At 70.5% G+C, this 27,351-nt stretch overlaps 1 protein-coding gene across 10 annotated transcripts; it reads right to left on the bottom strand.

Annotated features, from left to right (window-relative positions):
* Positions 1-1,752: 1,752 nt before the first annotated feature.
* Positions 1,753-26,989, bottom strand: ITGA7 (integrin subunit alpha 7). Of its 10 annotated transcripts, XM_074980367.1 has the most exons (27): positions 21,292-21,730; positions 16,363-16,490; positions 16,025-16,104; positions 15,424-15,679; positions 14,849-14,980; positions 14,516-14,635; positions 12,069-12,276; positions 11,760-11,953; positions 11,400-11,488; positions 11,132-11,259; positions 9,366-9,461; positions 8,756-8,817; positions 8,280-8,449; positions 8,057-8,206; positions 7,431-7,543; positions 5,951-6,155; positions 5,799-5,879; positions 5,500-5,579; positions 5,276-5,353; positions 5,011-5,113; positions 4,520-4,696; positions 4,150-4,260; positions 3,822-3,935; positions 3,496-3,594; positions 3,300-3,425; positions 2,739-2,851; positions 2,309-2,448 (listed from the first exon to the last, which is right to left on the bottom strand). In XM_074980367.1, the coding sequence occupies exons 1-26, from the start codon at positions 21,465-21,467 to the stop codon at positions 2,741-2,743; spliced, it is 3,387 nt and encodes a 1,128-aa protein (XP_074836468.1). In that variant the 5' UTR covers positions 21,468-21,730; the 3' UTR covers positions 2,309-2,448; positions 2,739-2,740. The 10 variants fall into 10 exon arrangements, with proteins under 10 accessions (XP_074836473.1, XP_074836474.1, XP_074836469.1 ...); XM_074980372.1 differs by lacking the exons at positions 2,739-2,851; positions 21,292-21,730 and adding an exon at positions 26,860-26,989 and having other exon boundaries at positions 1,753-2,448; XM_074980373.1 differs by lacking the exon at positions 2,739-2,851 and having other exon boundaries at positions 1,753-2,448; positions 21,292-21,853.
* Positions 26,990-27,351: the final 362 nt, after the last annotated feature.

Raw genomic sequence — 27,351 nt, 5'->3', positions numbered from 1 at the left:
GCTCTTTGTTCAGGTCAGAGGTGTTACCTGCCAGCTTAGGTTACAGCCCCAGGGGGTCATCCTTAGTGGCTGGGAGCTGCTCTGCCTGTCACACGCATCCAGCCTGAGTCTCACACGCACTCTCTCACACTCCATCACACCCTGCCACAATGCAGCCACCTCTGGGGAGGAGCAAGCGAGCTGGAGAGACAGAAGGGGGCAGGTTGGATTCCCAACGAGTCTTCAGCACCCGCCTGGAGTGGACAGGAGAGGAGCTGGACTGGGAAGGCTGCAGGGGTCAGAACTGGCTGCTCTGGGTAGTGTGAGGCAGACCCAGCTCATTGCACCAGCCCCTTTGGCGCTGAGGAGCGATGACAGCCAGGAACCCCCTTACAGCCTCTGCCACGAATGGTGCTGTCCTTTCTGCCCTGCATGGGCACAACCAGCTGTTGGACTGGCTGGTCCCAGCCTCCTGGCCCGCCCCCAGAGCCTGATCTCTGGGGGGCTGCTGCTGGCCGGGGGAGGGAGCAAGGGGCTGGGGCAGGCAGGCAGAGCTGTGGTGGTTGAGCATTGGCCAAGGAGCAGGGCGAGAGGCAGGGGATGTGCTAGCTGAGAGAACCCAGCTGCTAGTTCCAATCCAGCCTGGGTCATTGATGACCCAGAATCCCTGGGTGAGATGAGCATGGCAGGTCTCAGAGACGGGGAGGGGTGTCCCTGTCACCCGCTGCATTGGCTGTGAGCTGGAGGCCAGCCCCAGCAGCCCTGGAACCACGGGGGCTGCTGGTTCCACTGCAGGCATCCGCAGGGTAGGCAAAGGCATAGCTGGGGGCAGTCCCTGGCACAGAGACTGGGAGTCTCCAGCCCCCTGCTATCCCACCACTGCTGTGTAATTATTCTGCTGTCCCCTGCAGAGGCAGCTCTCCAGCTGGGGGAGCCCTAGAAGGTGAAATCAACTGGTGTGGCCACCTGTGAGCTCCCCCGCCAGGCCATAAAGGGTTAATAATGCCCATGGGGGGTAGGCGCATGGAGGTGCCAGCCAGCAGAGAGCTGCCTGCCCCCTGGCAGGGGGCAGCTTTGTAGGGCAGGAGCCAGCTGCATCTTTGATAGCAACCCCAGGCCCAGCCTCCCACCCCACCCCTGGGAACCCCGCCCAGGCCTGGCAGCTGCGCCCAGGCTGCAGCAAGGGAAGGTGGGGATCAGCTGGGCGCCACGGACAGGGGACTGTCCTGCAGGCAGGCAAACCGCGCTGGCCTTTCCGCTTGGACGTTGTGCCCCATTCCCTGCCCCCCATGAGGAGGATGGGCCTGGGCCCTTTCCTGTCCCTCTCTCCGGGTCGCAAGTGATCCCCAACACCCCGCGGCTGCTCTTCAGGGCCCTGGCTGCCAATGGAGACTCAGGAACTTGTGCTGGTGGCTCCCCTGGGCCTAGAGAAACTGACCTCCTTGCCTCATACTTTCTAGGCCCCCATTAGCCAGGGCCCACCTCCCCCTTGGGGGGTAAGCCCCAGCTGAGCCCTTCCACCGCTGGGGAAGCTGAGGCACAGTGAGGGGCCATGGTGCCCCAAATCATAGCACATCCCTGGGATTGCGAGGGAAGCAGGGAGCCAGGAGAGCCCCGGGAAGGCAGCAGGAGCTGGGACTTGGCAGTGTGCGGAGCAGGGAGCTGGAGGGGGGCAGGGCCAAGGCCTGGACTTCCCCGCAGCAGCGGTGGTGCGGAAGGGCTCAGTATGGAACTGACAGAGACGTATGTGAAAGAGGAACGCTCAGGCAGATGCCAGCTGGTTTTCTCTTTATTCGGGGGCTGTTGGACTTTTCCCCACTGAGCCCCACTTCCACCCACTCCCAGGTGCAGATGGATGGCTGGTGGGCTCAGCCTAGGACCCCCCCAGAGACACGCCTGGGCGCACTGAGGGGAGTCTGCAGGCGGTGGGGGGCAGCGGATCACCCAAGCTCAGTGACTCCGAAGCATTTGTGGCAGGGAAGTTTTAGAGTCTCCTGGGGCCTCCACCCTCTGCCAGCGAGGGGAATAGCCCTGCCCGCCAGGGACAGAGGAAACAGACAGGGACAGCAGGCCTGGGCTAGGGGTCCCTTGGCTGGACTCTGCCTAGGAGCTGGGGGTTGGGGGTCGGGTTGGAGGAATCCAGCCCCCTCTCCCCAGAGTTCGGGGACGGCTGCAGCCCAGGTCCTGCACCTGCTGGAAAAGCCGCCCCGCTGAGGCACAGCCAGCCCTGCCCCACACAACCCCTCCCCCGTGCCAGCCAGCAGGCTCCCCCATGGGCCGGGGCCAGCCGGGAGGGGTGGGGGCCTAGGCCGAGCTGGGGCTGCCCTCACTCCAGTCCGTCGCCCACTGCTTCTGGATGGTGCCCATCTTCTCCTGGTGGCCCAGCTGGCGCTCCTCCCGTGGGATCTGGACCGCCTGGTACTGCGGCACCACGGCCAGCGGGTAGCGGCTGCGCTTGAAGAAGCCCAGCTGGGAAGAAGCCGAGACAGGGCGTCAGCGCCCGGCTCCCCGGCCCAGGCAGCTGCTCTGCCCTCGGGGAAGGGCCTGGGACCAGGCTGGAGCCCCGCAGACAGCAGCTTCCCGGGGCTGAAGCAGAGGCTCAGCCCCACGCGGCCCGTCGCACGCCAGGCCAGGGCACAGCCATGCACTCGCCCTAGGCGCCGCTCCGGGCACACTTGCACACCCATGCACAGTTGCTCTTGCACACCCGTGCACGCCCACCCATCCCCCCACTGATGGGGGGCCGGGCTGGCCATTACCGCTAGGCCTCCGCGCACTGTTTCTCCACCTCGGAGGGCTGCACGGCCAGCCGGGCCCGGTAATAGTTGGCAGCATAGGGGGCCGCTCGGCTGCTGTGCTGGAAGAAGCCACACTGGGGAGGAAGCGAGGCCGAGGCGAGGGTGTCAGGCCGGGCCGTCGGCCCCTGGGCTGGGTGCATGGGGGACTGGGCAAGCTGGGGGATGGGGAAGGGGCAGGGCCTGCTACAGACCCCACCCATCCTCTGGAAATTGGGGTATGAATATGCAGAACCCCGATGCTTTGGCCAGCCTGTGAGTGTGGGAAGCGAGCATCAGGGCCAGCGGATGAGCAGCAGCTTCAAGTGGGCCAAAGAGGGATTCTGTGCCTGCCTGGGGGCACCAGAGGGTGGGCTTGGACGGACAGGGTGGGGAGGAGGTGGTGTCAGGGGCCTGACCGGCACCCGGGGAGCATCCCAAGGGTCACCTGTGACCCCAACTGTCCCAGGCCCTGTCTCTGGGGCACGGCAGCCCCGCAGCAGAGACGAGGGCTGAGTGGCCACATGCCCAGCCCCCAGCTCTCACCTTCCACAGGATGGAGACCAGCAGCCCCAGCACCAGGACCCCAGCCAGCACCGCAATCAGGATGATCCACCAGGGGATGCCCCAGGCCACTGCTGCACTCGGGTCCAGGTAGATGGTCACAGGGATCTGGGGGCAGGACGAGCAGGATCAGACCGGGGGCCAGGCAGCAGGGGCGGGGGAGCAGCTAGTCGTTTACCTGGGTGGCGGCGTCCTTTAGCACCAGGTTCTGGATGGTGGATTTGACAGTGATGTTGGCGCGGACGAGCAGCTCCACAGAGGTCACAGCTGGGTACTCCTGGCAGCAGGGACAGGGCTCAGCTTGGTGCCCACCCCGGCCCAGGCGCCCAGTGGGGACCTGCCAGGGCTGGCCTGAACCAACAGAGTTAGCCAGCTCCCGGCTGCACCCTGGGCCCTACATACAGAGCCCCGCCCCAGCCATCCACCGTGGCAGTGACTCAGCCCCCGCGCCCCACCCCAGAGCTGGCTGCACTGCAGGGACCGGGGAGGTGCCGCCCAGCTCACCTCCAGGAAGGTGCTGTTCCACAGGCGGCCCCAGGCAGTCAGCACGGCCGAGCGGTCGAAGCTGGGGAGGGGACAATGGAAGATCTGGCAGCGGGCGGTGCCCCGGGCGCAGTCCTGGGCGGGGGGACAGTGGGTCACTGGGGGGAGCCTGACCCAGCTGAACTGGAGAGGGGGTGGAATTGTGGCCCTCTGGGGCGTCTGGGCAGTGCCATGTTCAGCAGTGGGTGTACTCCACCCCAGAGGGGCTGCACACACAGCAGAGGGTGCTGTGGGCTGTGCAGGGAGGAGAGATTCCCACCCAGAGCCTCCGGCCCGGAGAGCCACTCACCAGTGTGACGTTCCTCCTCCGCTCGGCGTGGCTGCGCTGCCACCAGAGCCCCGCGCTGGGCACCGCCAGGTGCTCCGCCTCCCGCCTGCTCCTGCCCTGCCCGTGGCCCTCCTGGGGGAATGGGAGGGGTCACAGTGCCGCCCCGTCCCAGGGCTGCCCCCCCGGAGCTGTGCCACCTGCGGCGGCTGAGGCAGTGCCCCTGGGGCAAGCAGCCTGGCACAGCTCAGGGCAGGGGCTGCCACATGCCCGCCAGGGCCCCAATGCCCATCGCTGTGCCTGGAGGCTCCAGCCCCTCCATTCCCTGCCTGTGGCCTCGGAGACCCCCCCAGGACAGGCCAGCAGCTGCCAGCACCCCCCACACATCACGCACCAGTGCCAGCCCCAGGGGGTTGGCTGCCGGGCTGCAGGCCACGCGCTGTCCCGGCCGGGCCGCCAGCTCCAGGCGCAGCGGGTAAAGCAGCCATTTGCCGTTGGCGATCTCCTGGGGCCACATGAGGTTGAGGAAGGCCGAGCCCAGCGTGTCCAGCGACTGGCCCCGGTTGGAGACCTGCGAGGGAGGGACCCTGAGCCAGAGCCAGCGCCAGGCCCCCTCTGCCCCCGAGTTCCTCCAGCCACCCAGGCGCGTGCAGGGCAGGGTCGAAGGCCAACCCGCCAGCCAGGTGGGGAAACTGAGGCACAGTGGGTAAGGGGAGTCCTCACTCCCAGCCCCAGCTGGGCAGGGAGCCCGGTGTCCTGAGCCCCCATGGTCCCCTCCCCTGCGTGCTGGGGGTGGTTGCTGGGCAGGCTCCATGTGCAGTCTGGCCGTGGGGGGAGACTGAGGGGTAGATGGGGACACTGCCCCTCCCCCGAGGGGGTACTCACCGTCACCTCGTACCGCACGGCGCTGCCCACCTGGGCCTCCCGGTGCATGGCACTTTCGCCCACCACCTGGCCCCCGAAGAAGAGCTGCTGCGGGACGGCCAGGCTGCGGGGGGGGGGGGGGGCAGAGTCAGGGGGCCCCACACTGCCCCATCCCCTGCCAGCGCTCCTCCCCCATCCCCGCCCGGCTCCCCCTTCCCCACCCCCAGCCCAACCGCCCCCCCGGCTCAGCCGGCCCCTGCCTGTGCCGCCCGCGCCCAGCACTCACCCTGTGACCGAGAGGGGCAGCTCAATGACCACCCTGGCCCGTGCCGTCACTGGCTGCAGCCCCGGCTGCTCGCTGATCCTGGGGGAGAGAAATGGGGCGCATGGGGGCAGGGAGGGGTGTCCTCCCTGCAACCCCCAGCAACCAGTGGCGACACCTGACTCCCCAGGCCGGCCCTCCCGCCGGGCCCCCTGCCCAGCCCTGCCGGGGGAGCGAGGGGCCCTCACGTGCTCAGCAGCAGCTCCAGCGCCAGCTCCTGGGTCTCCAGGGTGATGCCCGAGGTGCTGACAATGAGATAGAACCGCACCTGGGGGCAGAGAGAGAGATCGGGGCTGGGCCGCAGCATGGGCGGGGGCGCCGAGGTCCCCGTCTGGGGCAGGGCGGACGTGGCCCAGGGGGCAGGTGAGCTCATGGCATGCGGGGGGGTGGGGCGCAGGGCGGGGACACGGCTGGGGGGGTGGAGGGGCGGAGGTACGGTGCATGGGGGGGGCGCGGGGGCCATGGGCCGGCAGCGGCTGCTCCCCACCTGAGTGCCCCGTTTCATGGGGTTCCCCAGCTCGCAGTGCACACTGGAGCCGTTCGGGCTGGGGAGGCAGAGCTGCTTCTCCTGGAAGGGAGGTGAAATCAGAGACTGGGGGCTCCAACCCCTCCTGCCCGCTGCCCCCCGGATCCCCGTACCAGGCCAGGCGGAGCCCAGGGCTCCTGGGACCGGACCCCGGCGTAGGGCAGGGCCGCAGGGAAGTTGGCTGTCAGCTGGGCCTCGTGGGCGTCGTCCCCATCCTGCTGTGGTGCCGCTGGGTCTGAGGGCAGGTTGGTGACCTGGATCTCCAGGGCCACGTCCTTCTGGTCGCTCATGGCGAAGACAGCTGTGCCGTCCGCGTCCCTGCAGCAAAGGAGCCCGGCGCAGGCATCACTACGGAGAGAGCAGCGTCCCCCCGATACAGCGCAGAGCGCCCGGCCAGCTCCTCCCCGGCCCCCGGGCACCATCCCCCCGATACAGCGCAGAGCGCCCGGCCAGCTCCTCCCCGGCCCCTGGGCACCGTCCCCCCGATACAGCGCAGAGCGCCCGGCCAGCTCCTCCCCCGGCCCCCGGGCACCGTCCCCCCGATACAGCGCAGAGCGCCCGGCCAGCTCCTCCCCCGGCCCCCGGGCACCGTCCCCCCGATACAGCGCAGAGCGCCCGGCCAGCTCCTCCCCGGCCCCCGGGCACCGTCCCCCCGATACAGCACAGAGCGCCTGGCCAGCTCCTCCCCGGCCCCCGGGCACCGTCCCCCCGATACAGCGCAGAGCGCCCGGCCAGCTCCTCCCCGGCCCCCAGGCACCGTCCCCCCGATACAGCGCAGAGCGCTCGGCCAGCTCCTCCCCCGGCCCCCGGGCACCGTCCCCCCGATACAGCGCAGAGCGCCCGGCCAGCTCCTCCCCCGGCCCCCCGATACAGCACAGAGCGCCCGGCCAGCTCCTCCCCGGCCCCCGGGCACCGTCCCCCCGATACAGCGCAGAGCGCCCGGCCAGCTCCTCCCCCGGCCCCCCGATACAGCACAGAGCGCCCGGCCAGCTCCTCCCCGGCCCCCGGGCACCGTCCCCCCGATACAGTGCAGAGCGCCCGGCCAGCTCCTCCCCCGGCCCCCCGATACAGCACAGAGTGCCCGGCCAGCTCCTCCCCAGCCCCCGTCCCCCCGATACAGCACAGAGCGCCCGGCCAGCTCCTCCCCGGCCCCCGGGCACCGTCCCCCCGATACAGCGCTGAGCGCCCGGCCAGCTCCTCCTTCAACCCCTGGCCCATGGGCACCAGCCTCCCCCCGATCCAGCCTTGCCTCCATGGGAATCCCAGCCCCACTTGGCCAGCTAAGGGGGAGACAGCTAAGTGGGAGAGGGCAACACCATGCACACAGCTATTACACCCCCCAGCCTGGCTCAGCCCCACCCCAGGACCCCCGACTCAGCCCCACCCCCAACCCCAGAATCATGAGGGCTCAGTCCCAGCCTGCACCCCTCTGACCTGGGCACAGCCCCACCCTGGGACCCTAAGGTTGCAGGTGGCACCACTCCACAGCCCCTCACTTGGGCTGAGCCCCACCTCCACCTGGCATCCCCCAGGCTCAGCCCCAGCTACAGCTCTGCCACCAGACCCCAGGACTCAGCGTCAGCGCCTGCTCACCGGGGCAGGGGCAGGAAGTCGGCGTCCCCCACGCGGGCACAGAACTGGTACTGCAGCTGCAGGTTGCTCTGGCAGACCCGGTCCTCCCCGCAGCCCTGCTTCAAAAACTGCACCTGGGGGCAAATGCCTGAGGGGCTCAGCGGTGAGGGGCCCCCGGCAGTGCCCCCTGCTCAGCACAGATCTCACCCCCCAGCTCTGCCCCAGCACCGGAGCGACACCACCTCTGGGGTGGGACCGGCCGCTGGTAACAGCACACAGCCATGCTGCGTGGGGATGGCTCATCCAGCCCCGGTGTGCAGCCACCTCTGGGGTGGGACCGGCTGCTGGTAACAGCGCACGACCACCTCGCACATAGGCTGAAACTGCCTGGAGGGGTAGAACAGCCTCTGGCCCTGGGTGCTGGCTGGGGCCCAGCGGAAGGTGCCTGGGGACGAGCAGCTCTGAGAGCTCTGACCCCTCAGGACAAGCTGCTCGCTGGGCGCCAGCCAGGTCCCAGCGCTGGGGGAGGGGGGAGAGCACCTCCTGCCAGCTCCTGCTCCTTGTGGGTCTTCTGTCCAAGTGCCGCGCTGGCCTGAACCCGCAGAGCAGGAGCCTGCAGGAGGGGCCGTCGCCCAGGGACCCCCTACCTCTGCCTGCTGGCTGTTGGGCAGCTGGGGGTTCAGCACAGGCAGGAGCGGCGGCAACGTGGTGGCCAGGCCCTGGCGCTTGCTGCGGGCGTGCTTGATGCCGTACGTGAGTACCACGGTGATGGGCCGGAGCTTGTCCCGGATGCTGTCCTGCAGTGAGAGGGAGCAGGGGCTGAGCCCGCGGTGGGGCAGGGCGTGGCGGGGCGGGGGCAGCAGGACCCACCTGGAGCTGGAAAGTGGCCTTGACGCAGACAGGGGTGCGCGGGTGGGTCAGCTCAACCACATCGGTGAACTGGTGCTCGGGGTCTGCAGGCTGCCGGCCCAGGAAGACGACTCTGGGGGCCTGGCCCAACTTCTGCCGGTCCACATCAGCGTCCAAGGTGTAGGCGAGCACTGGGGGAGAAGGGAGGTCATGGGTGCTGTGGAGCCAGAGAATTGCTCACACAATCAGTGAAATGCAGCCATCTCTGGGGTGGAGCGCGGCAGCAGCACGCAGGGGTCCTTCAGCTGGCAATGAGATGCAGCTGCCTCTGGGGAGGAGCTCCCCAGGGAGGCTAGAGCCCCTCAGACTTGCTCTAGGGCACATCCTGCTCCACTCTGGGACACAGAGAACCGCCGTGCCGGGGCTGGGGGCTGGGCCAGTACAGAGGGGTATTCCCAGGCAGTGCACCCCCGGGGGCTGGGCCCTGCAGTACTCACTCACGCGGGGGCTGTAGCTGGCTGGACTGGCTGTGTAGCTGAAGCAGGCTCGCACCTCCACGCTGCAAGGGGAGACACAATCCAGCCTTTGGCCCCAGTGACAGAGCCGAGCTCTTCCTCACACCCAGCTCAAGGGATTCAGCACCACCCCTTCCCCAGGGAGGTGGAGGAACAGGGCCCACTGGGTCCCTGGATAACCCAGCTCTGAGCAGGTGCTGGGGAGAGGATTTGCCCCTTTGCTTGGGCGCAGACTGCGTCACTTCCTTCGAGTTGGGCAGTGCTCACCTGTAGGGAAACTGAGGCAAGCAGTGCCGCACAGCTCAAGAACGGGTAACAGCAGAGCTGGGGAGGGACCCAGGAGTCCTGGCTCCCAGTCTCCCTGCTCTAACGACCAGAGCGAAGCGAGAACCCAGGAGGCCTGGCCCTACCCCCTACCAGCTCTAACCACTAGCCCTCCCTCTCTCCCTGGGAGCGGAATGTGCCCGCAGCTGGTGGGGGCTGGGAGAGAGCACCATTCAATGCCGGTGGGTTTCTAGGCCTGGCTCTGTGCCAAAGGGAGCTGGGCGGGGCGAGGGCAGGCAGCCCCCCACCGCCAGTTGGTGGCTCTCACCAGATGCCCTGTGAGCTGGGGCAGTTTCTGCTCTCCAGGTCAATGTGCTGGGGGTAGACGGAGACGTTCTTGGAGATGTGGATGACAGGCTGTGCTCTGCGAAGCAAGTGGAAAAATCAGTGCCAGGCCTCCAGCCCAGCCCCTAACCAGTGCCAGGTGTGATGGGGCTCAGGGGTCCCCGGGCACTGCCCCCCGCCCACAGGCAGGAGTGACTCTCACTCAGCAAGTAGAACAGGGAGTTTATGAGGCGACAGAGCCCCGCTCAGCACAGAGGTGTCAGTGCAGCTGGCAGAGACAGTCAGTCCAACCCGTCCTGGGGAGAGGAGCCCGAGGGGGGCCCCTCTGGGGTGTAGCTTCCCCCTCGCCAGGCTGGCGCCTTCCAGCTCGATCTCCCCCCAACTTCCAACTGCCGCCCCCATTGAAACCCCGCCCGGCTCCTCCCTGCTCTGGGCGCAGGTCAGAGGTGTTACCTGCCAGCCCAGGTGAGAGCCCCAGGGGTCAGCCCCGCGTGGGAGCTGCTCTGCCTGTCACACACACATCCAGCCTGACTCGCACCTGCCCCCGATCTCACCAGGCCGGGCCAGGCCCTGCACCCTGTGATGTTATTGGATTTTAAATGAAGTAGACCCATGACGGGAATGACAGTCCCAGGTTTGCACCAACTCTTGGGCCCAGGGAGGGGGCGAGTCGCGACCGGCCATGTGGAGGTACCAGGGTGGCTCTGGGCTGCTCTTAGGAACGTTGGAGTGCTGGGGACGCGCTCTAGGCTGCAGCCACCTCCTGGCCAGGCAAAGCCCGGCTGGACGCCCCGCTGCATCCACCCCTCAGGAGCTCAGCTGCGACGTGTGCGCCAGCCAGGCGGCCAACGGCAGAATGCCCGGAAGGGGAAGGGCGAGTGACCTGTCATGTGCGTCTCCACTGCACAGGGGACCCCCAGCAGGGCCCTCCCTCCAGGCGGGCACAACTACAGCAGGGACCTGGCAGGCTCCCGTTGGCTTCGCCACCGCCAGGCTGCAGTTTGCAGGAACAACTCTGCTAGGAACTGGGCCAGACTGGACTCCTGGCCCGGCCCACAACGGCTGCTCCCAGAAACCACTCAGGGCAGCTTATTCCACCTGCTGCCGCCTGCACCAAGGGACGTAGGACTGGAGTGTGTAAGGGACGAGCCCACGTGTGCCCTGGTCCTCTTCCAGGCGATCGAGTTCGGGTTCTGAAGGAGGGGCCCAGCATACTGCTATGGGTCAGAGCCAGGTACCTAGTGACCCGGGGCAGCAGCCGGTCCCTGTGGTGCCGGAAGACCTGTGTGTTACAGAGCCTCTCACCTCAGCAAGGCAGGGCTGGGTTGAGGCTGAGGAAGCTGGAGAGCCTGGGGGGGCGTTGCTGGCGTGGCCCCCCGGAGAGGCCGGCGGGGGGGGGTGCATTGCTGGCGTGGCCCCCCGGAGAGGCCGGCCGGGGGGGAGGGGGGGCGTTGCTGGCGTGGCCCCCCGGAGAGGCCGGCCGTGGGGGGGCGGGGGGGGCATTGCTGGCGTGGCCCCCCGGAGAGGCCGGCCGTGGGGGGGCGGGGGGGGCGTTGCTGGCGTGGCCCCCCGGAGAGGCCGGCTGGGGGGGAGGGGGGGGGCGTTGCTGGCGTGGCCCCCCGGAGAGGCCGGCCGGGGGGGGGGCGGGGGGGGCGTTGCTGGCGTGGCCCCCCGGAGAGGCTGGCGGGCGGAGGGGGGGGTGTTGCTGGCATGGCCCTTGCCGGCCAGGAAGGCAGCCGTGGCACCCACCTGTACAGCACAGCGCTGTCCGCCAGGGAGCCGACCAGCAGGTCCGGGTAGAGGTTCCCGTCCACGTCCAGACCCCCGGAGAGGGAGTAGCCAAAGGTCCTGACCCCGACGCCTTCCCCGTCCAGGACCTGTGTGACAGACGGACGGGTGGAGCGGGGGATGGGGCATGCAGCTGCCGCCTCACCCAGGCCCCCGCGCTCTGGAGCAGGGCGATGGGGGATTCAGGCCCCACGGTGCTGGCCGCGCAGTGACCCCACCCACCTCTCACCTGGGCAGGCCGGGTGACGATGCCCAGGCTGCTGCCGTGGTAGATGTACACCTTGCCGGCACCGTCGAACGGGGCTCCCACGGCGAGGTCTGCGGGGGCAGAGAGCAGCCAGAGGGGACATGGGGGGTGGGGCTCCCAGGCACTTGGCCAGGAGAGCCAGGGAGACCCTGCCCCACGCTGGGGGCTCACCACGTGGCCTCTTGTCACTGCCCCAGGCTCCCCAGGGCCCAGCACAGCAGGGGGATATGAATGCCCCCCCCACAGCCCCGACTGCCCCAGGCCCAGGCAGAGCCAGTCCTGCCCCCCAACCTCCGCAAACACAACCTCTGCCCTGCCTGCTCCGCCCCACCGGCCCCTCACCCTGGAAGCCGTCCTGGTTGAGGTCGCCGAGGGCGCCGAGGGCGCAGCCGAACATGGAGTGGGCGGTGCCGTTAAGGCGGAGGGGGCGGGCACCCGCCCAGCGCCCCGCCTGGTTAATGTAGACGTAGGCCGCCCCCCCGATCTCCGCCTGCCGGTCGAAGAGGTGGGGCGCCCCCACCACCAGGTCCATCCAGCTGGGGGGCAGAGGGCGGCAGGGTCAGGTCCGGGGACCGCCAGCTCCAGGGCCGCCTCCTGCCCTGCCCTGCCCCGCCCCCACCCGCAGGAGCCCCGCCCCTCGCCCCGGCTCACCCGTCGCTGTTGAGGTCCAGCACGGCCAGGGCGTAGCCGAAGGCGGAGCTGAGCTGCTCGCCGGGCAGCACCGCCTCAGGCACCAGACGGTTCACGTTGTCCCGGCGCAGGAGCACCACGGCGCCCGTGTGGTTGGCTCGCGGCGCCCCAGCCACGAAGCTGAGCTGGCCCTGCCGCGTCAGGCCCTCGCCCGAGTCCACCGAGAAGCCTGCGGGGGCAGAGGGTGGGCGGGGTCGGTACGGGGGGGCCGCCCCGTCCTGCCCCGTGCAGCCTCCAGGCGGGGGGCAGCAGCTGCCGCAGCTCAGCCAGGGCTCCCCAGCCCATGCCCTGCTGGGGGCCGACCCCACCCCCCCCCAGCCTCCCCCGGAGCAGGGCTGCCCTGGCCCAACAGCTGGCCCCACCGCCCCGCTGAGCCCCTGCTGCTAGATCGAGGGGCTCTGCCCTGCGCCGCCCCACTCCACCCGAATGCACGGCCCCCCGTAGGGAAGCAGCATGTGGGGCTCCTGCATGTGTCAGGGGCTCTCTACTGCGGGAGCGAGTGGGGATTCCCCTATAGCTGCTGCAGCAGGGGCCAGGCTGGAAGGACCTGGCAGCCGAAGCCACCCGCCAGGCCATGGGCCGGCCCCAGGCCGCAGGAAGCTGGGCCACGAGCCGGGCGAAGCCTCCTCTGGTCCCGTCCCCCCGGCGAGAAGCTTGGGGAGCACAGCTGGGGCTGGGCGGAGAGGGGTTTCGGGCACCCGCTTGTCCTCCGGCCCCTCTGCCCGCCCGTCCCTCTCTCTGCTCGGCTCCAGCCGTGGGGCAGATGCTGGGCCCTGGGGAACAGCCTCGGATTTCACATACCAGAGGCCCCGCCTGGCGCCCCAGCACGGGGGCAGCGCAGCGGCAAGGCCAGCTAGCAAGCCCCTCACAGGGCAGGGGCAAGAGGCCTGTGGGGGGGTCTCCTGCAATGCTGGGGGGCAGCTGGGTGAGACCCTGTCTCTGCTCTGTCTGGGCCTCAGTTTCCCTGCTGTGCTCCCTAACACCCCCCAGGAATCTCCAGGGGTCATAGGGGGTGGGGGGTCAGGACGCCCAAGTTCTATTCCGGGGCTCTGGGGGTGCAGGGCTGGTGCCAGGCTATGTAGCTAACGGGGAGGGCCGGCGGGGAGCCATGGGCGAGAGCCAGTCGGTGGCCCCACTCCGAGGCTTTCACCCTCCAAAGCCAACGAGGGGCCTGGCCCCGAAAAGGACCCACCCCCGGCCCTTCCCACCCCGACAGCGCTCAGGCCTGGGAGCCGGGACCCCGCACGGGGCAGCCCCCGGCAGCAGGAGCAGGGCCGGTGGGGAGAACAGGCTGGCACATGCTGGGGAGAGTGTGTACCCTGCCAAGAGCAACCCCACGCCCCACATGCTGCATGTGCCCCACAGCACCGCGGAGACCCTGCCAGGCTCCAAGCCCCACTGCCAGCGGGCGGGGGGCGGGGGGGACAGCCAGCTGAGCAGAGAAGTGTCCAGGGCCCCCCCTGCCAGGACTGGCAGGGCCAGCTAAGCCCAGGTGTGGGACGTGTGAACACCACGCGCTAAAGCCCGGCCAGGCCGGGGGGGGTTGGGCCACCCCCCAGCAAGGGGACAGCTGCGCAGAGATGGACCTCAAATGGGGAGCGGGTGTGTGTGAGTGTGCAAATACACACGTGTGCAGGAGGGAAGTGCCCGGAAGAGTGTGCGCAGATACAAGCGGGTGTGAGGACAGTGGGGGAGGTGTGCAGGGAGGGGCTGGTAAGTGTGCAAATGGGCATGCAGGAGGCTGTCCACCCTTCCCTTCCTGGGAGCCGGGTGTCCCCCGAACCTCACCCGTCCCGGAGTGGGAAGGAGAACACTGATACCTGCTAGCTGGGGGACGTCCGGCAGCTGGCAGCCCGCGGGGGGCAGCTGGAGGCCGGGGGGGCACAGCTGGAAGCCCGCAGGGGGCAGCCGGAGGCCAGGGGGGCGGAGCTGGGGGCGGAGCTGGCAGCCCACGGGGGGCAGCCGGAGGCCGGGGGGGGGTCACAGCTGGCAGCCCACAGGGGGCAGCTGGAGGCCGGGGGGGCACAGCTGGAAGCCCGCAGGGGGCAGCCGGAGGCCAGGGTGGGCGGAGCTGGGGGCGGAGCTGGCAGCCCACGGGGGGCAGCTGGAGGGGGCACAGCTGGCAGCCCGCGAGGGGCAGCCGGAGGCCAGGGGGGGGGGCACAGCTGGCAGCCCGCGGGGGGCAGCCAGAGGCCGGGGGGGGGGCACAGCTGGCAGCCCGCGGGGGGCAGCCGGAGGCCAGGGTGGGCGGAGCTGGGGGCGGAGCTGGCAGCCCACGGGGGGCAGCTGGAGGGGGCACAGCTGGCAGCCCACGAGGGGCAGCCGGAGGCCGGGGGGGGGCACAGCTGGCAGCCCGCGAGGGGCAGCCGGAGGCCTGGCCGGCAGCTGGCGCCAGGGCGGTTACACACCTAAGTAGCTATTCTGGGCCACGTCGCCGACGGTGCCGGGCAGCCGCTCGCCGGGCTCTGCCGTTTTATACACCAGCTGATCGGGGTCTGCGCTATGGACGTTTGTCACAAAGAGCAGCCCTGGGGCCGTGCCAGGCCGGGGAGAGACAGAGAGAGAGTTAGCAGCGGGCAAGCACCGAGGGGTCGGCCCCGGGCAGCCGGCACTGGGAGCCCCTCCAGTCACCCCGAGGTTCCTGCCAATTCGGTGTCCCTGGCTGCTGACGGGGTTAGCCCTGGTCCGGGAGCAGGCGCCCTGCCTGCCCTGCCCGCCCCGGCGGCCGGGGCGCTCCCTACCGAGGTAGCTGTTGGCGGGCACGGGGATGAGCGAGGGGTTCTGGTCCTTCTCGCCCCCAGCTTCGTAGGGCCCGTCGTCGAAGGCACCCAGCTCCAGCGAGCTCTGGTTAAAGAGCTCCACGCGCAGGTCCCCTGGCAAACCAGAGAGGGGTCAGTGGGGCAGCGGGGCGGGGGCCACAGGGCTGGAGGGACCAGAGCCTCTCCTGGCTCCTCCTCTGCCCAGCAGCGGAGCAGCTCCAGGCTCTGGGTGGGAGACAAGGCAGCCGTGCTCCCTGCGCAGAAGGAAGGGTGCTCCCCGATCCTGCCCCTGGGGAGCTGGGAGCCCTGTGCCAGCAGCAGAGCAGGAATCCCCCTGCCGCAGCCCGGCCCTGCGCTACCGCCAGCCCCGAGCTGGGCGCCGTGTGCCAGCAGCAGGGCAGGAATCCCCCACACACCCCACCGCTAGCCCCGAGCTGGGCACCCTGTGCCAGCAGCAGGGCAGGAATCCCCCACACACCCCACCGCCAGCCCCGAGCTGGGCACCCTGTGCCAGCAGCAGGGCAGGAATCCCCCACATACCCCACCGCCCTGCTCACCCTTCCAGTTGTAGGTGCCGGGCGCCCCAAAGAGCACGTAGTGCCGGTCGGCGGTGAATCCGGCCGCCAGCCCCTGCTGGCACGAGCCAAAGCGGTCATGGCCCTGAGGCCGCCCCTCGCAGAACTTCCACTCGCCCCCGTCAAGCTCCTCGCTCACCGACAGGTCCTGGCTCAGCACGTAGCACCGCCCGATGACGTCCCGCGTCTCCAGTGGCTGCCCCACCCGGTGCCGCGCCTCGTAGAGGTGGGCACAGGTCTGGGCCGGGCCGGGCCGGGCCGAGGAGGCGACAGGCAGTTACAGAGGGCCCCTCCCCAGCACACCGGCTGCCCCCGCCACCTGCTCACAGTCACTCGTGAAACACGAGGGCTCGTGCAGGGCCCAGCTCCGTGGTGCCACTCACCTCGGGCCGCAAAGCGAGTTAGCAGAAGAGTCCCGGGCCAGCCCCCACCCCCGCAACGGCAGGTACCCGCTCCCTCTGCCGCCGGGCAGCGGCCTGGCTCTAAGCACTGGCCCCCACATCCCAGCCCCAGCGCTAAGCCACAGCAGGGAAGAGAACCCAGGAGGCCGGGATCTGCCCGCGCCCGCTCCAGCGCCACTCACCAGGACTTTGCCGCCTGCCCCCTGGCTCCGGACGCTGACCCCCAGCCACTGGTTCTCCTTGCTCTCCTTGCGCAGGTCCACTGGGGGGAGGCACAGTTACCAGCAAGCCCAGGGCCCCCACTGCGGCCACCTAGCACAGGCCCACCCCGGGGCTGGCGTGAGGAAACAGGGCCAGGCCCTGCTCCTGGCTGCGGAGGTGTAAAGCAGGAGGAACCCCCCCGCCCCCCCACCCTTCAACCCAGCAGCTCCGCACGGCCCCAGGGCCAGCCAGGCCAGTGGCAGGGCCCGACCCGGCACCCCGGGGGCCGCTCCCCACCCCGCCCGTGCCCTGCCCGTACCTCCCTGGTCGATGGGCACGCGCCAGCAGTCCCGGATCTCGGGCGTCAGGGGGCAGGCGTAGAGGCCACCGGTCCGGTTCGCCCCCTGGTCCGGGAGGGCCGGCGCCTGCGGGGCGCCCACCAGCAGCCTGGGGGAAGGCGGGCAGCTGTCAGGTGGGGGGCAGACCCCCGTGCCTGGACCCAGCCCCGGGCAGCTGCCAGGGGACACCCCTGCCCCCCGGCGGGGCTAGAGGGTCAGTGTCCTCCACCTGCCCAGCCGCTCGCTACCACTGCATCCCCGGTGCAGCCAGTGGCCAGTCCCCTCACACCCGTCCCTGTACACCCACCCTTACACACCCACCCCGCAGACCGCCTGGTCCCCGCACACCCACCCTTACACACCCACCCCGCACACCGCCTGGTCCCCGCACACCCATCCTCGCATACCCACCCTGCACACCGCCCAGTCCCTACACACCCACCCTTACACACCCACCCCACACACTGCCTGGTCCCCACACACCCATCCTCGCATACCCACCCCGCACACCGCCCAGTACCTACACACCCACCCTTACACACCCACCCCACACACCGCCTGGTCCCCACACACCCATCCTCGCATACCCACCCCGCACACCGCCCAGTACCTACACACCCACCCTTACACACCCACCCCACACACCGCCTGGTCCCCACACACCCATCCCTGCATACCCACCCCGCACACCGCCCAGTGCCTACACACCCACCCTTACACACCCGTCCTGCACACCGCCCGGTCCCCACACACCCATCCTGCACACCCACCCTTACACACCCACCCCGCACACAGCCCGGTTCCTGCCCTGTGATGGGGTTCAGGGGTCCCTCTGCACTGCACCCCATCCGCTGGCAGGAGTGACTCTCACTCAGCAGGTATAACAGGAGGTTTATTAGGCAACAGATGCCCAGTTTCTCACAGAAGCGACAGTACAGCAGTCAGAGACAGTCCTTCCAACCCGTCCTGGGGAGAAGACCCCGAGGGGGGCCCCTCTGGGGTGTAGCTTTCCCCCTCCTCCGGCTGGCTGCCTTCCAGATCTCTCTTCCCCTAGCCTCTAACTGCCGCCCTTCCCCTCATTCAAAAACCCAGCTCGGCTCCTCCCTCCTCTTTGTTCAGGGCAGAGGTGTCACCTGCCAGTTGTAGCCCCAGGGTCATCTTTGCCTCTCACATCCAGCCTGACTCACATGCACTCCCCGCACTCCAGCACAGCACACCCATCCCTACACACCCATCCCATGCCCCACCCCCCACCGCACCACACCCCCACACACTGCCCCAGACAGCCCCACACTCCCTGCCCCACCGCACAGCCCCACACGCGCACACACTGCCTTGCACAAGTAAATGGGCCACGCCCCAGCGCTCGCCCCCTGCCGGCAGCTCTGCACACAGGAACCCCCACACGCTCAGCTCCCACCCCCAGACAGAGTCGGCCCTTGGCTGAGGCGCAAGCCCCAGGGCTGATCTCACAGCTGGGGGCGGGAGGAGTCAGGGTGGTCCCAGGCCCCACAGCTGGTCCCGACCTCATCCCCACCTGCCCCCCCGGACGTTCCCCTCCGGGTCCGAGATCCAGCCCCAATGGCAGCGCGGCTGTGCCCTTCCCCCGAGGCACCCCCGGGATGGGCCCTCGCCCCACACAGCTGGCTGGTGGAATGGTGGGAGGGGGGGCAGGGTGAGGGCAGCAGGGGGGCAGGGAGATGGGCAGGGTGAGGGTTGCCGGGGGGGGGGGGGCAGGGAGAGGGCAGCGGGGGGGCAGGGAGGGAGGTGGGGTGAGAGCGGCAGGGGGGCAGGGAGGGGGGCGGCGGGGGGGCAGATTTGGATGGGAACAGCCTGGAGCGACGCCCAGACCCTGGCACACCCCCGCCCGGCCTCCACTCCCAGCTCCGTGCCCCCACCCCCGGCTCCAGCTGCACTCTCGGGCCGCAGGGCCCCAGGGACACAAGCAGAGCCAAGCAGCAGGGAGCAGCGCTGGCCGCCAGCTGCCTGCCACATGCAGGGCCCCTGGGGGCAGCGGGCACCTGGCTCAGCCCGGAGACCTCTGTGGGTGGAGAGCTCCCGAGGGGCTTCGGCTGAGCCCAGTGCAGCCCACGGCCACTCCTGCCCTGCCCTGCCCCTGCCCCACAGCGCCCCCTGCTGGCAGCCCCACATCTGCCCTTCCTGCCCCCGCCCCACAGCGCCCCCTGCTGGCAGCCCCCGGCCCCGATCCCAAGGTCCCGTCCGCGCCCAGGCGCAGGGCAGCCGGCCCAGGGCAGCTCGCGAGCCGGAGCGGGTAAAAATAAACTGGAATTCACTCCAAATAACTCCTCAGCAACATGCCCAAAAAAGGCCAGGCCCGGAGAGATGCGGGCAGCGGCTGTGCTGCCCCCCGGGGGTGCCAGGGGCTGGGCACGGCGCCACCCTGCAGCTGCCCCTCCCTCCGCCACCCCAGCACGCACCTCCTGGGGTCCACACCCAGCTGGGGCAATAGAACCCCAGAGGGGAGGGGCTGCACCCCAGGAGCCCCCCACCTCCCCGCTGTCCTGCCCTTGCCCTGCGGCCCCTCCAGCCCACCAAGTCCTGATCTCCCCAGAGGCGAACCGCGGCCCAGACCAGCATGTCCGAGGGGCAGGGCAGGGAGACACCCCAGTCCCCGACCAGCGACCCGCGGCCAGGGCAGCCAGAACCTCCGCTCCTTTCCCCTGACATCCTGGCTGGTCCCGAGCGAGGCCGGGAGCATCCCCCGGGCTGGGCCCTCGGCTCCGCACCTGCCTGCGCCGGACCCGGTGAGGGACTGAGCCCTGAGTCACGCCCACTAATGCCTTCGGGCAGCAGGATTGGGCCCGGGTCTTTCCCTATCCCCCGCCTGGGCAGCCGGACGCCTGGGTTCCATTCCCAGTTCGGTCACTGACCTCTGGGCGACCGCGGACGACCCCCAGCGCCTCTGTGCCACCGGGCGACCGCGGGCAAAGCCCCAGCGCCTCTGTGCCACCGGGCGACCGCGGGCAAAGCCCCAGCGCCTCTGTGCCACGGTTTCCCCTCCCGCCTTTTGGCTGTGCTGTCCAGTTGGCCTGAGAGCCCCTCAGAGCGCGGACAGTCTGGGACTCTGGAAGAGCAGCACGGGGAAGGATGGGGCCCCGATTTCAGCGGGAGGGCAGCTCCCTGGGCCCTGCAGCCGCGAGCCACGCCCGGAGCAGCCTGCCCCAGCTCCTGCCCCCTGTGCGCCGGGTAAATGACCCTGCCTCGTGCGGCCAGGGAATCAGCACGGATCACCCCAAAGGGCCGGGGGACCCCGAAAGACCCCAGGAGCAGGGACAGCCTGGAGCCGGCTCTCAGCCCGGCCTGCAGCCCACCCCAGCTCCCGCCCCCGGCCACCTCGGCAAGCGTGCGAAAGCCCCGCCGTTGTCTGCAGAGAGCCCGCCTCGGCCTGGGCCTCCCTCCCCTGCAAGTGCCCGGGCGGCTCTGCCAGGACCCCCCCGCCCCCAGCAGGAATTCCTGGGAAGTTTGACGGGGCTTCACCCTGCAGAACAAGGAACGTGACCCACGCGCCCCCGCAGGAGGCAGCGGACAGACGGACGCGCGTGGGAACCCCTGGCCAGGGCGCTGCGCGGAGGGGCGGCTCTGCTCCCGCTGAAGCCGAAGGGATTTTCTTTTACAGGGCAGTTTTTATCTGCTGTGAGCACCGGGGCAGCCCAGGGCCCCGAGGGGCCCCCACCGCCAGGCCCAACACACCCAGCTCAGGCGCTCCAGCTGCCCTGCCGAGAAGCCGGGCGCCGGCCCGGAATCCAAGCGAGCCTTGGCAGCTGGCGCGCCAGGCCGGGCGCCCAGGCCACCCTGCAGCCCCGCCAGCAGCGCCAGCCAGGAGTCACCCGGCCCCGCGCAGCTGTCAGGCGCCCCTAGGCCCAGAGGGCGCCGGAGAGCCCGGGGGGGGGGGGGGCTAGGAGCCCCTCCCCCACTTCTGCCCCCGAGGCGCTGCTGTGCCGGGCTGCGCAGGGCCCAGGGGTCTCGGCTCCCCCCGCCAGCCCCTGGCTCGGCCTCAGCCCTGCTGAATAATTCACGGGGCGGGGGAGCGGCCGGGCGGTGCCCCCCAGTGGCCCCAGAGATGCTGAGCGGGGCCGCAGCGCCCTTCCCACTCAGCAGAGCCGCTCGGAATCCTTGCAGGCCCGGGGGAGCCCGACCTGCCGGGAGCCTCACGCAGGCCCGGGGGAGCAGCCGGCCGGAGCGGGGTAGTGCTGGGCCAAGGATCTCAAAGCGCTGAACCGGCCGCAGCCCCCGGGCACGGCCGGGACCGGGACAGCGGCGCCCCACAGCCAGAGCTCAGCACTGGGACCAGGGAGTCCTGCCTTCCGCTCTGAGCTCCACCCGAGGGCATCGCGGGGCGGTCCACCCCGGGCCTCAGTTTCCCCACCTGCGCAATGGGGACAATGACACTAGCACGCTCAGAGCCCCACTGCTACGCTGGGGGGTTATACACAGCTCAGCCCCCCCCGTGTTCGCCCTCCAGCTGTCTGCGCCCCTGGGTGCGGGGGTGGAGCCGGTGTAGTACAAGCTCCCCCACCCCGCCCCAGCCCCTTGGGAGCTGCCCCAGACAGCGCCCCCCGAGGGCCTGTGCGCGCGCAGGCTGGGCACCCCACCCCGCCGGCACCCCCCTTACAGGCACAGAGAAGCGACAGGCCCGGGGGGGCGCAGGCCGAGGCAGCCTCCCGGGGTAACGGACGTGAGGCTGCGCCCCCCCGGGGAAGTCGCTGTTTCAAGACGGGGGCGCCGAGCTGCGAGACGCGCGCGGAGCAGCGGGGAGGGTGTATTACCGGCCCCCCAGGAGCGCACGGACCCCCGGCGAGTGTGGGGGTGTAACAGGACCCCGGACCTCCCCGGCAGGCTCCCCCGGCGCTGCGCCCCTCGCCCCGCGGGACCCCCGGCTCGGCGCTCACCAGCTGGCGGGCTCGGGACGCAGCTGGCGGTGCAGAGCCACTGAGAAGCCGAACAAGCTGCCCTCGGGCCCGTCCTTGAGCAGCGTGTGGGTCCCGTCCAGGTTGAAGGCGGCGCCCGCCAGGAGCTGCAGGCCCAGGCCGAGGCAGCAGAGCGCGGAGCCCAGCCCGCCCCCCATCCTGCGCCGGCCGCGGCCCTCTGCCCGGCGCTGGGCAGGTGCGGGCCGGAACTTGGGAAGCGGCTGGCTCGGGCACCGCCCCCTCCCGCTGAGATGCAGCCACCTCTGGGGGAGCCGCAGCTGCTGCCGGGCGGGGCGGGGCGGGGCGGGGCGGGGCAGGAAGGCGGAGCCCCGGCTGGGCTGGCAGCCGGCCAGGACAGCGGGCGGCACCGGGACCGAGACCCCCAGCGCGAAACCAGCTGGGCAGCAGCGCGAGCGCCGGGCTGTTCTATGGCAGCCGCGCTCCACCCCAGAAGCGGCTGCACTTGGGCAGGGCGCGAGGCCCGGAGCGCGGCGCTTAGCAAAGCGCTGCGGGGTGCCCGGGGCCGGAGGAGGCTGGCGCCCCACATGGGCCTCTGCAGCCGGCTGAAGGCATCACTGTCCACAGCGCCTCCTGCTTGGGACTCCCCCACTAGACTAACCCCCCCGACCCACCCTCTCCTGCCCCAGACCCAGCGCCCCCCCCCACGCCGAGCCCCCTGCTGGAGAGGCAGGCACTGCGCAGGGTGGGCCGAAGGCAGTTTGCGGGGGACAGAGCGACCCCAGGGGCTGTCCCAGCGGGGAGGACGCTATGCAGGCCGGGCCCAGACAGGAGCCGGAGGCGTCACTTTTCCCAGCACACGGGCTATTTATAGCTGCTCCCGCGCTCCAGGGGTCCCACCAGAGACCTGCACGTTGGCAGAGACGCTGGCCAAGGGAGTCGGCTCCAGTGCCGGCTGTGCGAGTCAGGGCCCCTCCACCCGCCTGCCCTTGGGCTCCCCTGGGCCAGGGCCTGGTAGTGCAGGGCCACATGGGGGCACTGCCCCTTGCCCAACACGGCTGCAGGGGCCCAGTGGCAGCCTGGCTGCATCCCGACACTGCCGCAGGGAGCGGCTGGTTCCTTCTCTGCTGCTGAACCCAGGGGGGTCCCAGTTCAGGACCCTGGTACCTCCCACCCCTGCACACCCACCCAGCTGGAGCAGTCCTACCGCTCTGCCACCCCAGGCCCAGAAAGGCCTTCGCTGCTCCAGGGAGGCTGGAAGTGTTCCGGCTTCGCAGGGCTCACGGAGCCGGGGCTTTGGGAACAATCCTGACCAGGGCTGGGGCGCCCTCTGGTACAACTGCCTGGGCCTCAGCTGCGGGAGCTGGCTGAAAAGTGCACAACTGGCTGGGAAACAGCCACCTCCTCGGTCTGCCCGGCCCGGAGCCGCCGACCTCCCCAGTCTGAGCCCGTCTGCCCGGCCCGGAGCTGCCCGACCTCCCCAGTCTGAGCCCGTCTGCCCGGCCCGGAGCCGCCCGCCCTCCCCAGTCTGAGCCCATCTGCCCGGCCCGGAGCCGCCGACCTCCCCAGTCTGAGCCCGTCTGCCCGGCCCAGAGCCGCCCGACCTCCCCAGTCTGAGCCCGTCTGCCCGGCCCAGAGCCGCCTGACCTCCCCAGTCTGAGCCCGTCCATCCAGCCCGGAGCCACCCGCCCTCCCCAGTCTGAGCCCGTCCATCCAGCCCGGAGCCACCCCACCTCCCCAGTCTGCCTGGCCCGGAGCCGCAAGACCTCCCCAGTCTCAGCCCGTCTGCCCGGCCCAGAGCCACCCCACCTCCCCAGTCTGAGCCCGTCCGCCCGGCCCAGAGCCACCCGACCTCCCCAGTCTGAGCCCGTCCATCCAGCCCGGAGCCGCCCGACCTCCCCAGTCTGAGCCCGTCTGCCTGGCCCGGAGCCGCCCGACCTCCCCAGTCTGAGCCCGTCTGCCCGGCCCGGAGCCGCCCGCCCTCCCCAGTCTGAGCCCGTCTGCCCGGCCCGGAGCCGCCCGACCTCCCCAGTCCGAGCCCGTCCCTCCAGCCCGGAGCCGCCCGACCTCCCCAGTCCGAGCCCGTCCATCCAGCCCGGAGCTGCCCGACCTCCCCAGTCTGAGCCCGTCTGCCCGGCCCGGAGCTGCCCGACCTCCCCAGTCTGAGCCCGTCTGCCCGGCCCGGAGCTGCCCGACCTCCCCAGTCTGAGCCCGTCTGCCCGGCCCGGAGCTGCCCGACCTCCCCAGTCTGAGCCCATCTGCCTGGCCCGGAGCTGCCCGACCACCCCAGTCTGAGCCCGTCTGCCTGGCCCGGAGCCGCCCGACCTCCCCAGTCTGAGCCCGTCCGCCTGGCCCGGAGCCGCCCGACCTCCCCAGTCTGAGCCCGTCCATCCAGCCCGGAGCCGCCCGACCTCCCCAGTCTGAGCCCGTCTGCCCGGCCCGGAGCCGCCCGACCACCCCAGTCTGAGCCCGTCTGCCCGGCCCGGAGCCGCCCGACCTCCCCAGTCTGAGCCCGTCTGCCCGGCCCGGAGCCGCCCGACCTCCCCAGTCTGAGCCCGTCTGCCCGGCCCGGAGCCGCCCGACCTCCCCAGTCTGAGCCCGTCTGCCCGGCCCGGAGCCACCCCACTTCCCCAGTCTGAGCCCGTCTGCCCGGCCCGGAGCCACCCCACTTCCCCAGTCTGAGCCCGTCTGCCCGGCCCAGAGCCACCCCACTTCCCCAGTCTGAGCCCGTCTGCCCGGCCCGGAGCCACTCCACCTCCCCAGTCTGAGCCCGTCCATCCAGCCCGGAGCCGCCCGACCTCCCCAGTCTGAGCCCGTCTGCCCGGCCCAGAGCCACCCCACCTCCCCAGTCTGAGCCCGTCTGCCCGGCCTGGAGCCGCCCGACCTCCCCAGTCTGAGCCCGTCCATCCAGCCCGGAGCCACCCCACCTCCCCAGTCTGCCCGGCCCGGAGCCGCCCAACCTCCCCAGTCTGAGCCCATCTGCCCGGCCCGGAGCTGCCCGACCACCCCAGTCTGAGCCCGTCTGCCTGGCCCAGAGCCGCCCGACCTCCCCAGTCTGAGCCCGTCCATCCAGCCCGGAGCCACCCCACCTCCCCAGTCTGAGCCCATCTGCCCGGCCCGGAGCTGCCCGACTACCCCAGTCTGAGCCCGTCTGCCTGGCCCGGAGCTGCCCGATCTCCCCAGTCTGAGCCTGTCTGCCCGGCCCAGAGCCGCCCGACCTCCCCAGTCTGAGCCCGTCCATCCAGCCCGGAGCCACCCCACCTCCCCAGTCTGCCCGGCCCGGAGCCGCCCAACCTCCCCAGTCTGAGCCCATCCATCCGGCCCGGAGCCACCCCACCTCCCCAGTCTGAGCCCGTCCATCCAGCCCGGAGCCGCCCGACCTCCCCAGTCTGAGCCCGTCTGCCCGGCCCAGAGCCACCCCACCTCCCCAGTCTGAGCCCGTCTGCCCGGCCTGGAGCTGCCCGACCTCCCCAGTCTGAGCCCGTCTGCCTGGCCCGGAGCCGCCCGACCTCCCCAGTTTGAGCCTGTCCATCCGGCCTGGAGCCACCCCACCTCCCCAGTCTGCCCGCCCGGAGCCACCCAACCTCCCCAGTCTGAGCCCATCTGCCCGGCCCAGAGCCGCCCGACCTCCCCAGTCTGAGCCCGTCCTCCAGGCCTGGAGCCACCCCACCTCCCCAGTCTGCCCGCCCGGAGCCACCCAACCTCCCCAGTCTGAGCCCATCTGCCCGGCCCAGAGCCGCCCGACCTCCCCAGTCTGAGCCCGTCCTCCAGGCCTGGAGCCACCCCACCTCCCCAGTGTGCCCAGCCCGGAGCCACCCCACCTCCCCAGTCTGAGCCCATCCACCCGGCCCGGAGCCACCCCACCTCCCCAGTCTGAGCCCGTCCTCCAGGCCTGGAGCCACCCCACCTCCCCAGTGTGCCCAGCCCGGAGCCACCCCACCTCCCCAGTCTGAGCCCATCCACCCGGCCCGGAGCCACCCCACCTCCCCAGTCTGAGCCCGTCCACCCAGCCTGGAGCCACTGCACGTCCCCGGTCTGAGCCCGTCCCTAGTCTGAGCCCATCCGCCCAGCCCTTGAGCCACCCATCCTGGCCTCGCTGCACACTGGGCTGGAGATGCCATGTGCCACCCACAGGGCCTGGCTTACCAATGGCTTTGGGTGGTGCTCGCTGGAGTCTGTGGCCATTGGGTTCATGACCTCTGGCAGGCTCTGGGGCTCACTCGGCTTGCCCCTGGGACCCTGTGCACCTGCTGCAGCTTTTGCACAAGTGCCAAGTTCCTTGTGTGGCACACATGGGGCTGCAACAAGTCCCCTGTGAAGAGTCAGGTGGATTTGAAAGCTCCTTTCTTGCCAGCTTCTGAGAGATGCTTTCAGGGCAGCCAGGCCAGGAGCCAAATGCAGGGGGACGGGATGGAAGTGCTGCCTGGCTCTGGTTCCGAAGGCCTGCAGGGCCCCTAAGGCAGCACTAGGCCCTGGCCTCGGCTCCAGTGAGGGTAAAGTCCCAGGAGGGGGTGCCCAAGGGGCAGGGAGTGGAGCTGGCTGAAAGCCAGGCCAGAGCAAGGGGAGATCTCGGTGGGTGGAAATCGCTGTGTCGAAGGGCCAGGAGCAGAGTGCTGAGAACAGGGGTTATGGGCCCTGGCCTCCACTGACTTCCCACTGACTGGCCACTCCCCAGGTCTCTTCCAGTTCCTGCAAGCCGCAGACCCAGGCATCACCTGTAACTGGCCAGGGGAGTCCTTCACCCGCAGGGAGTGCCCACCGGCAGATGGCAGACAAATGGGAAGCAGGAAGGGCGGGCGCCAGAGGTTACCTCTGGGGCACAGAGTCAGCTGATCCGCACCCCCACATCCTCCGGGCCCCAGAGTCTTGGCTTCCAGCTACCCTGCCAGTGGGGAAGGAGCCCTGCCAAATGGGCCCTGGGGGTGAGCCAGGAGTTGGCCCTGCCTCTGTGCCTCATAGCTTGGCCCCACTGCCATCCCGGGGTGACTCCGGCTCTCCCTACTGGGCACACACCCCTGTGCCAGCAGGAGCAGGGCCAGGACCATGGCCGGGAGGGCCCAGCAGCACTCAGGGACGCGATGAACATGGTGCAGAGTGAGCCCCACCCCACAGGGTCAGCACGTGTCTGGGGGTGGCCCCCCCACGGCTGGCTGGGCTCCTGCAGGGCTGGCGCCTGGTGGACCTTGTTTGTGTGTCTGGAGGCAGCGAGTGGATCCGCTGGTCAGGTGCACAGGGAGCCGGCCAGGGCTATTTTTACAGTCACTGTGCTAACTTTGGGCCACACGACTCTGACCACGCCAGCCCCAGGCCCCTGCTCCCAGCACCAGCCCACTAACTCATCTGCGGCGCAGAGTCGGATGGGCGCTGAGCGAAGAGGAGGCCACAGGCTGGAGCAGGGGCTGCCCTTCGCCTGAAGCGAGACCAGCCAGCCACCTCCTCACCCGCTCCACAGATCCTCTGCTACACCGGGGGCCTCACCCGCTGCCTCAGCCTGGCACACCCCGCCTCTGACTCGTCCCCTTAGCCGTGGGACTTCTCTTCCATTCCCCTCCCAGGCAGTACTGCTCGCTGTTAACAGCCGCCACCACCCACCCCAGCAACAGCTGCATGGCAGCGCTGAACCAGTGAGCTCTGCAATCCCCGTTGTCACCGTGCTCCGGAGGTGGGCCGGATCCACGGGCCCGGTGCGGGACGTGTCCTGCGAGAACTCGGCCGTGTGCCAGCCCCGCGGGTCACACGCTGCTCGGGGTCAGCAACCGGCCTCACCGCCGCCGGGGACCGGCCCTCCGAGTCCACGGTCCCCGCGGGGAGCTGCCTGCGCCATTCAGCAACCCCAGGATCGGGCCCCAGGGCGGCCCAGGGGCTGCGCACCGCAGCTACCGGGGCTCCAGAGGCCCTCGCCCGGGGCGGGGCCCGGCCCCCCGCAGCGCACAGGCCGCCTTTGTCGTGGGGTCCCGCTCCCGGCTCTGCAAGGGCCTCGCCCCCGCTCGCAGCGCCCCCGCCAGCCCGGGGGGGCGGGGGCGGAGCTGCTCGGGGGCGGGGCCGGCCACGGGCTGAACTGAGCCCCGACACCCCGCCCGGCAT

The sequence above is a fragment of the Carettochelys insculpta genome, chromosome 29 (assembly GCF_033958435.1).
Source record: "Carettochelys insculpta isolate YL-2023 chromosome 29, ASM3395843v1, whole genome shotgun sequence".
Classification (NCBI taxonomy): Eukaryota; Metazoa; Chordata; order Testudines; family Carettochelyidae; genus Carettochelys; species Carettochelys insculpta.
This window is presented reverse-complemented; position numbering and strand designations above follow the sequence as displayed.

What these genes read in the sequence shown, in the direction of transcription:
- ITGA7 (XM_074980373.1), bottom strand. Translation starts at nt 21,467, where the DNA reads ATGGGGGGCGGGCTGGGCTCCGCGCTCTGCTGCCTCGGCCTGGGCCTG. An exon ending in CAGCTACAGCCCCCGCGTGA is followed by an intron (nt 8,450 to 8,755) that starts GTGAGTACTGCA and finishes CTTCTCCCCCAG; the next exon opens with TGCTCGCCTACACCTTGGAC. An exon ending in AGGCCACTTTCCAGCTCCAG is followed by an intron (nt 8,207 to 8,279) that starts GTGGGTCCTGCT and finishes CTCTCACTGCAG; the next exon opens with GACAGCATCCGGGACAAGCT.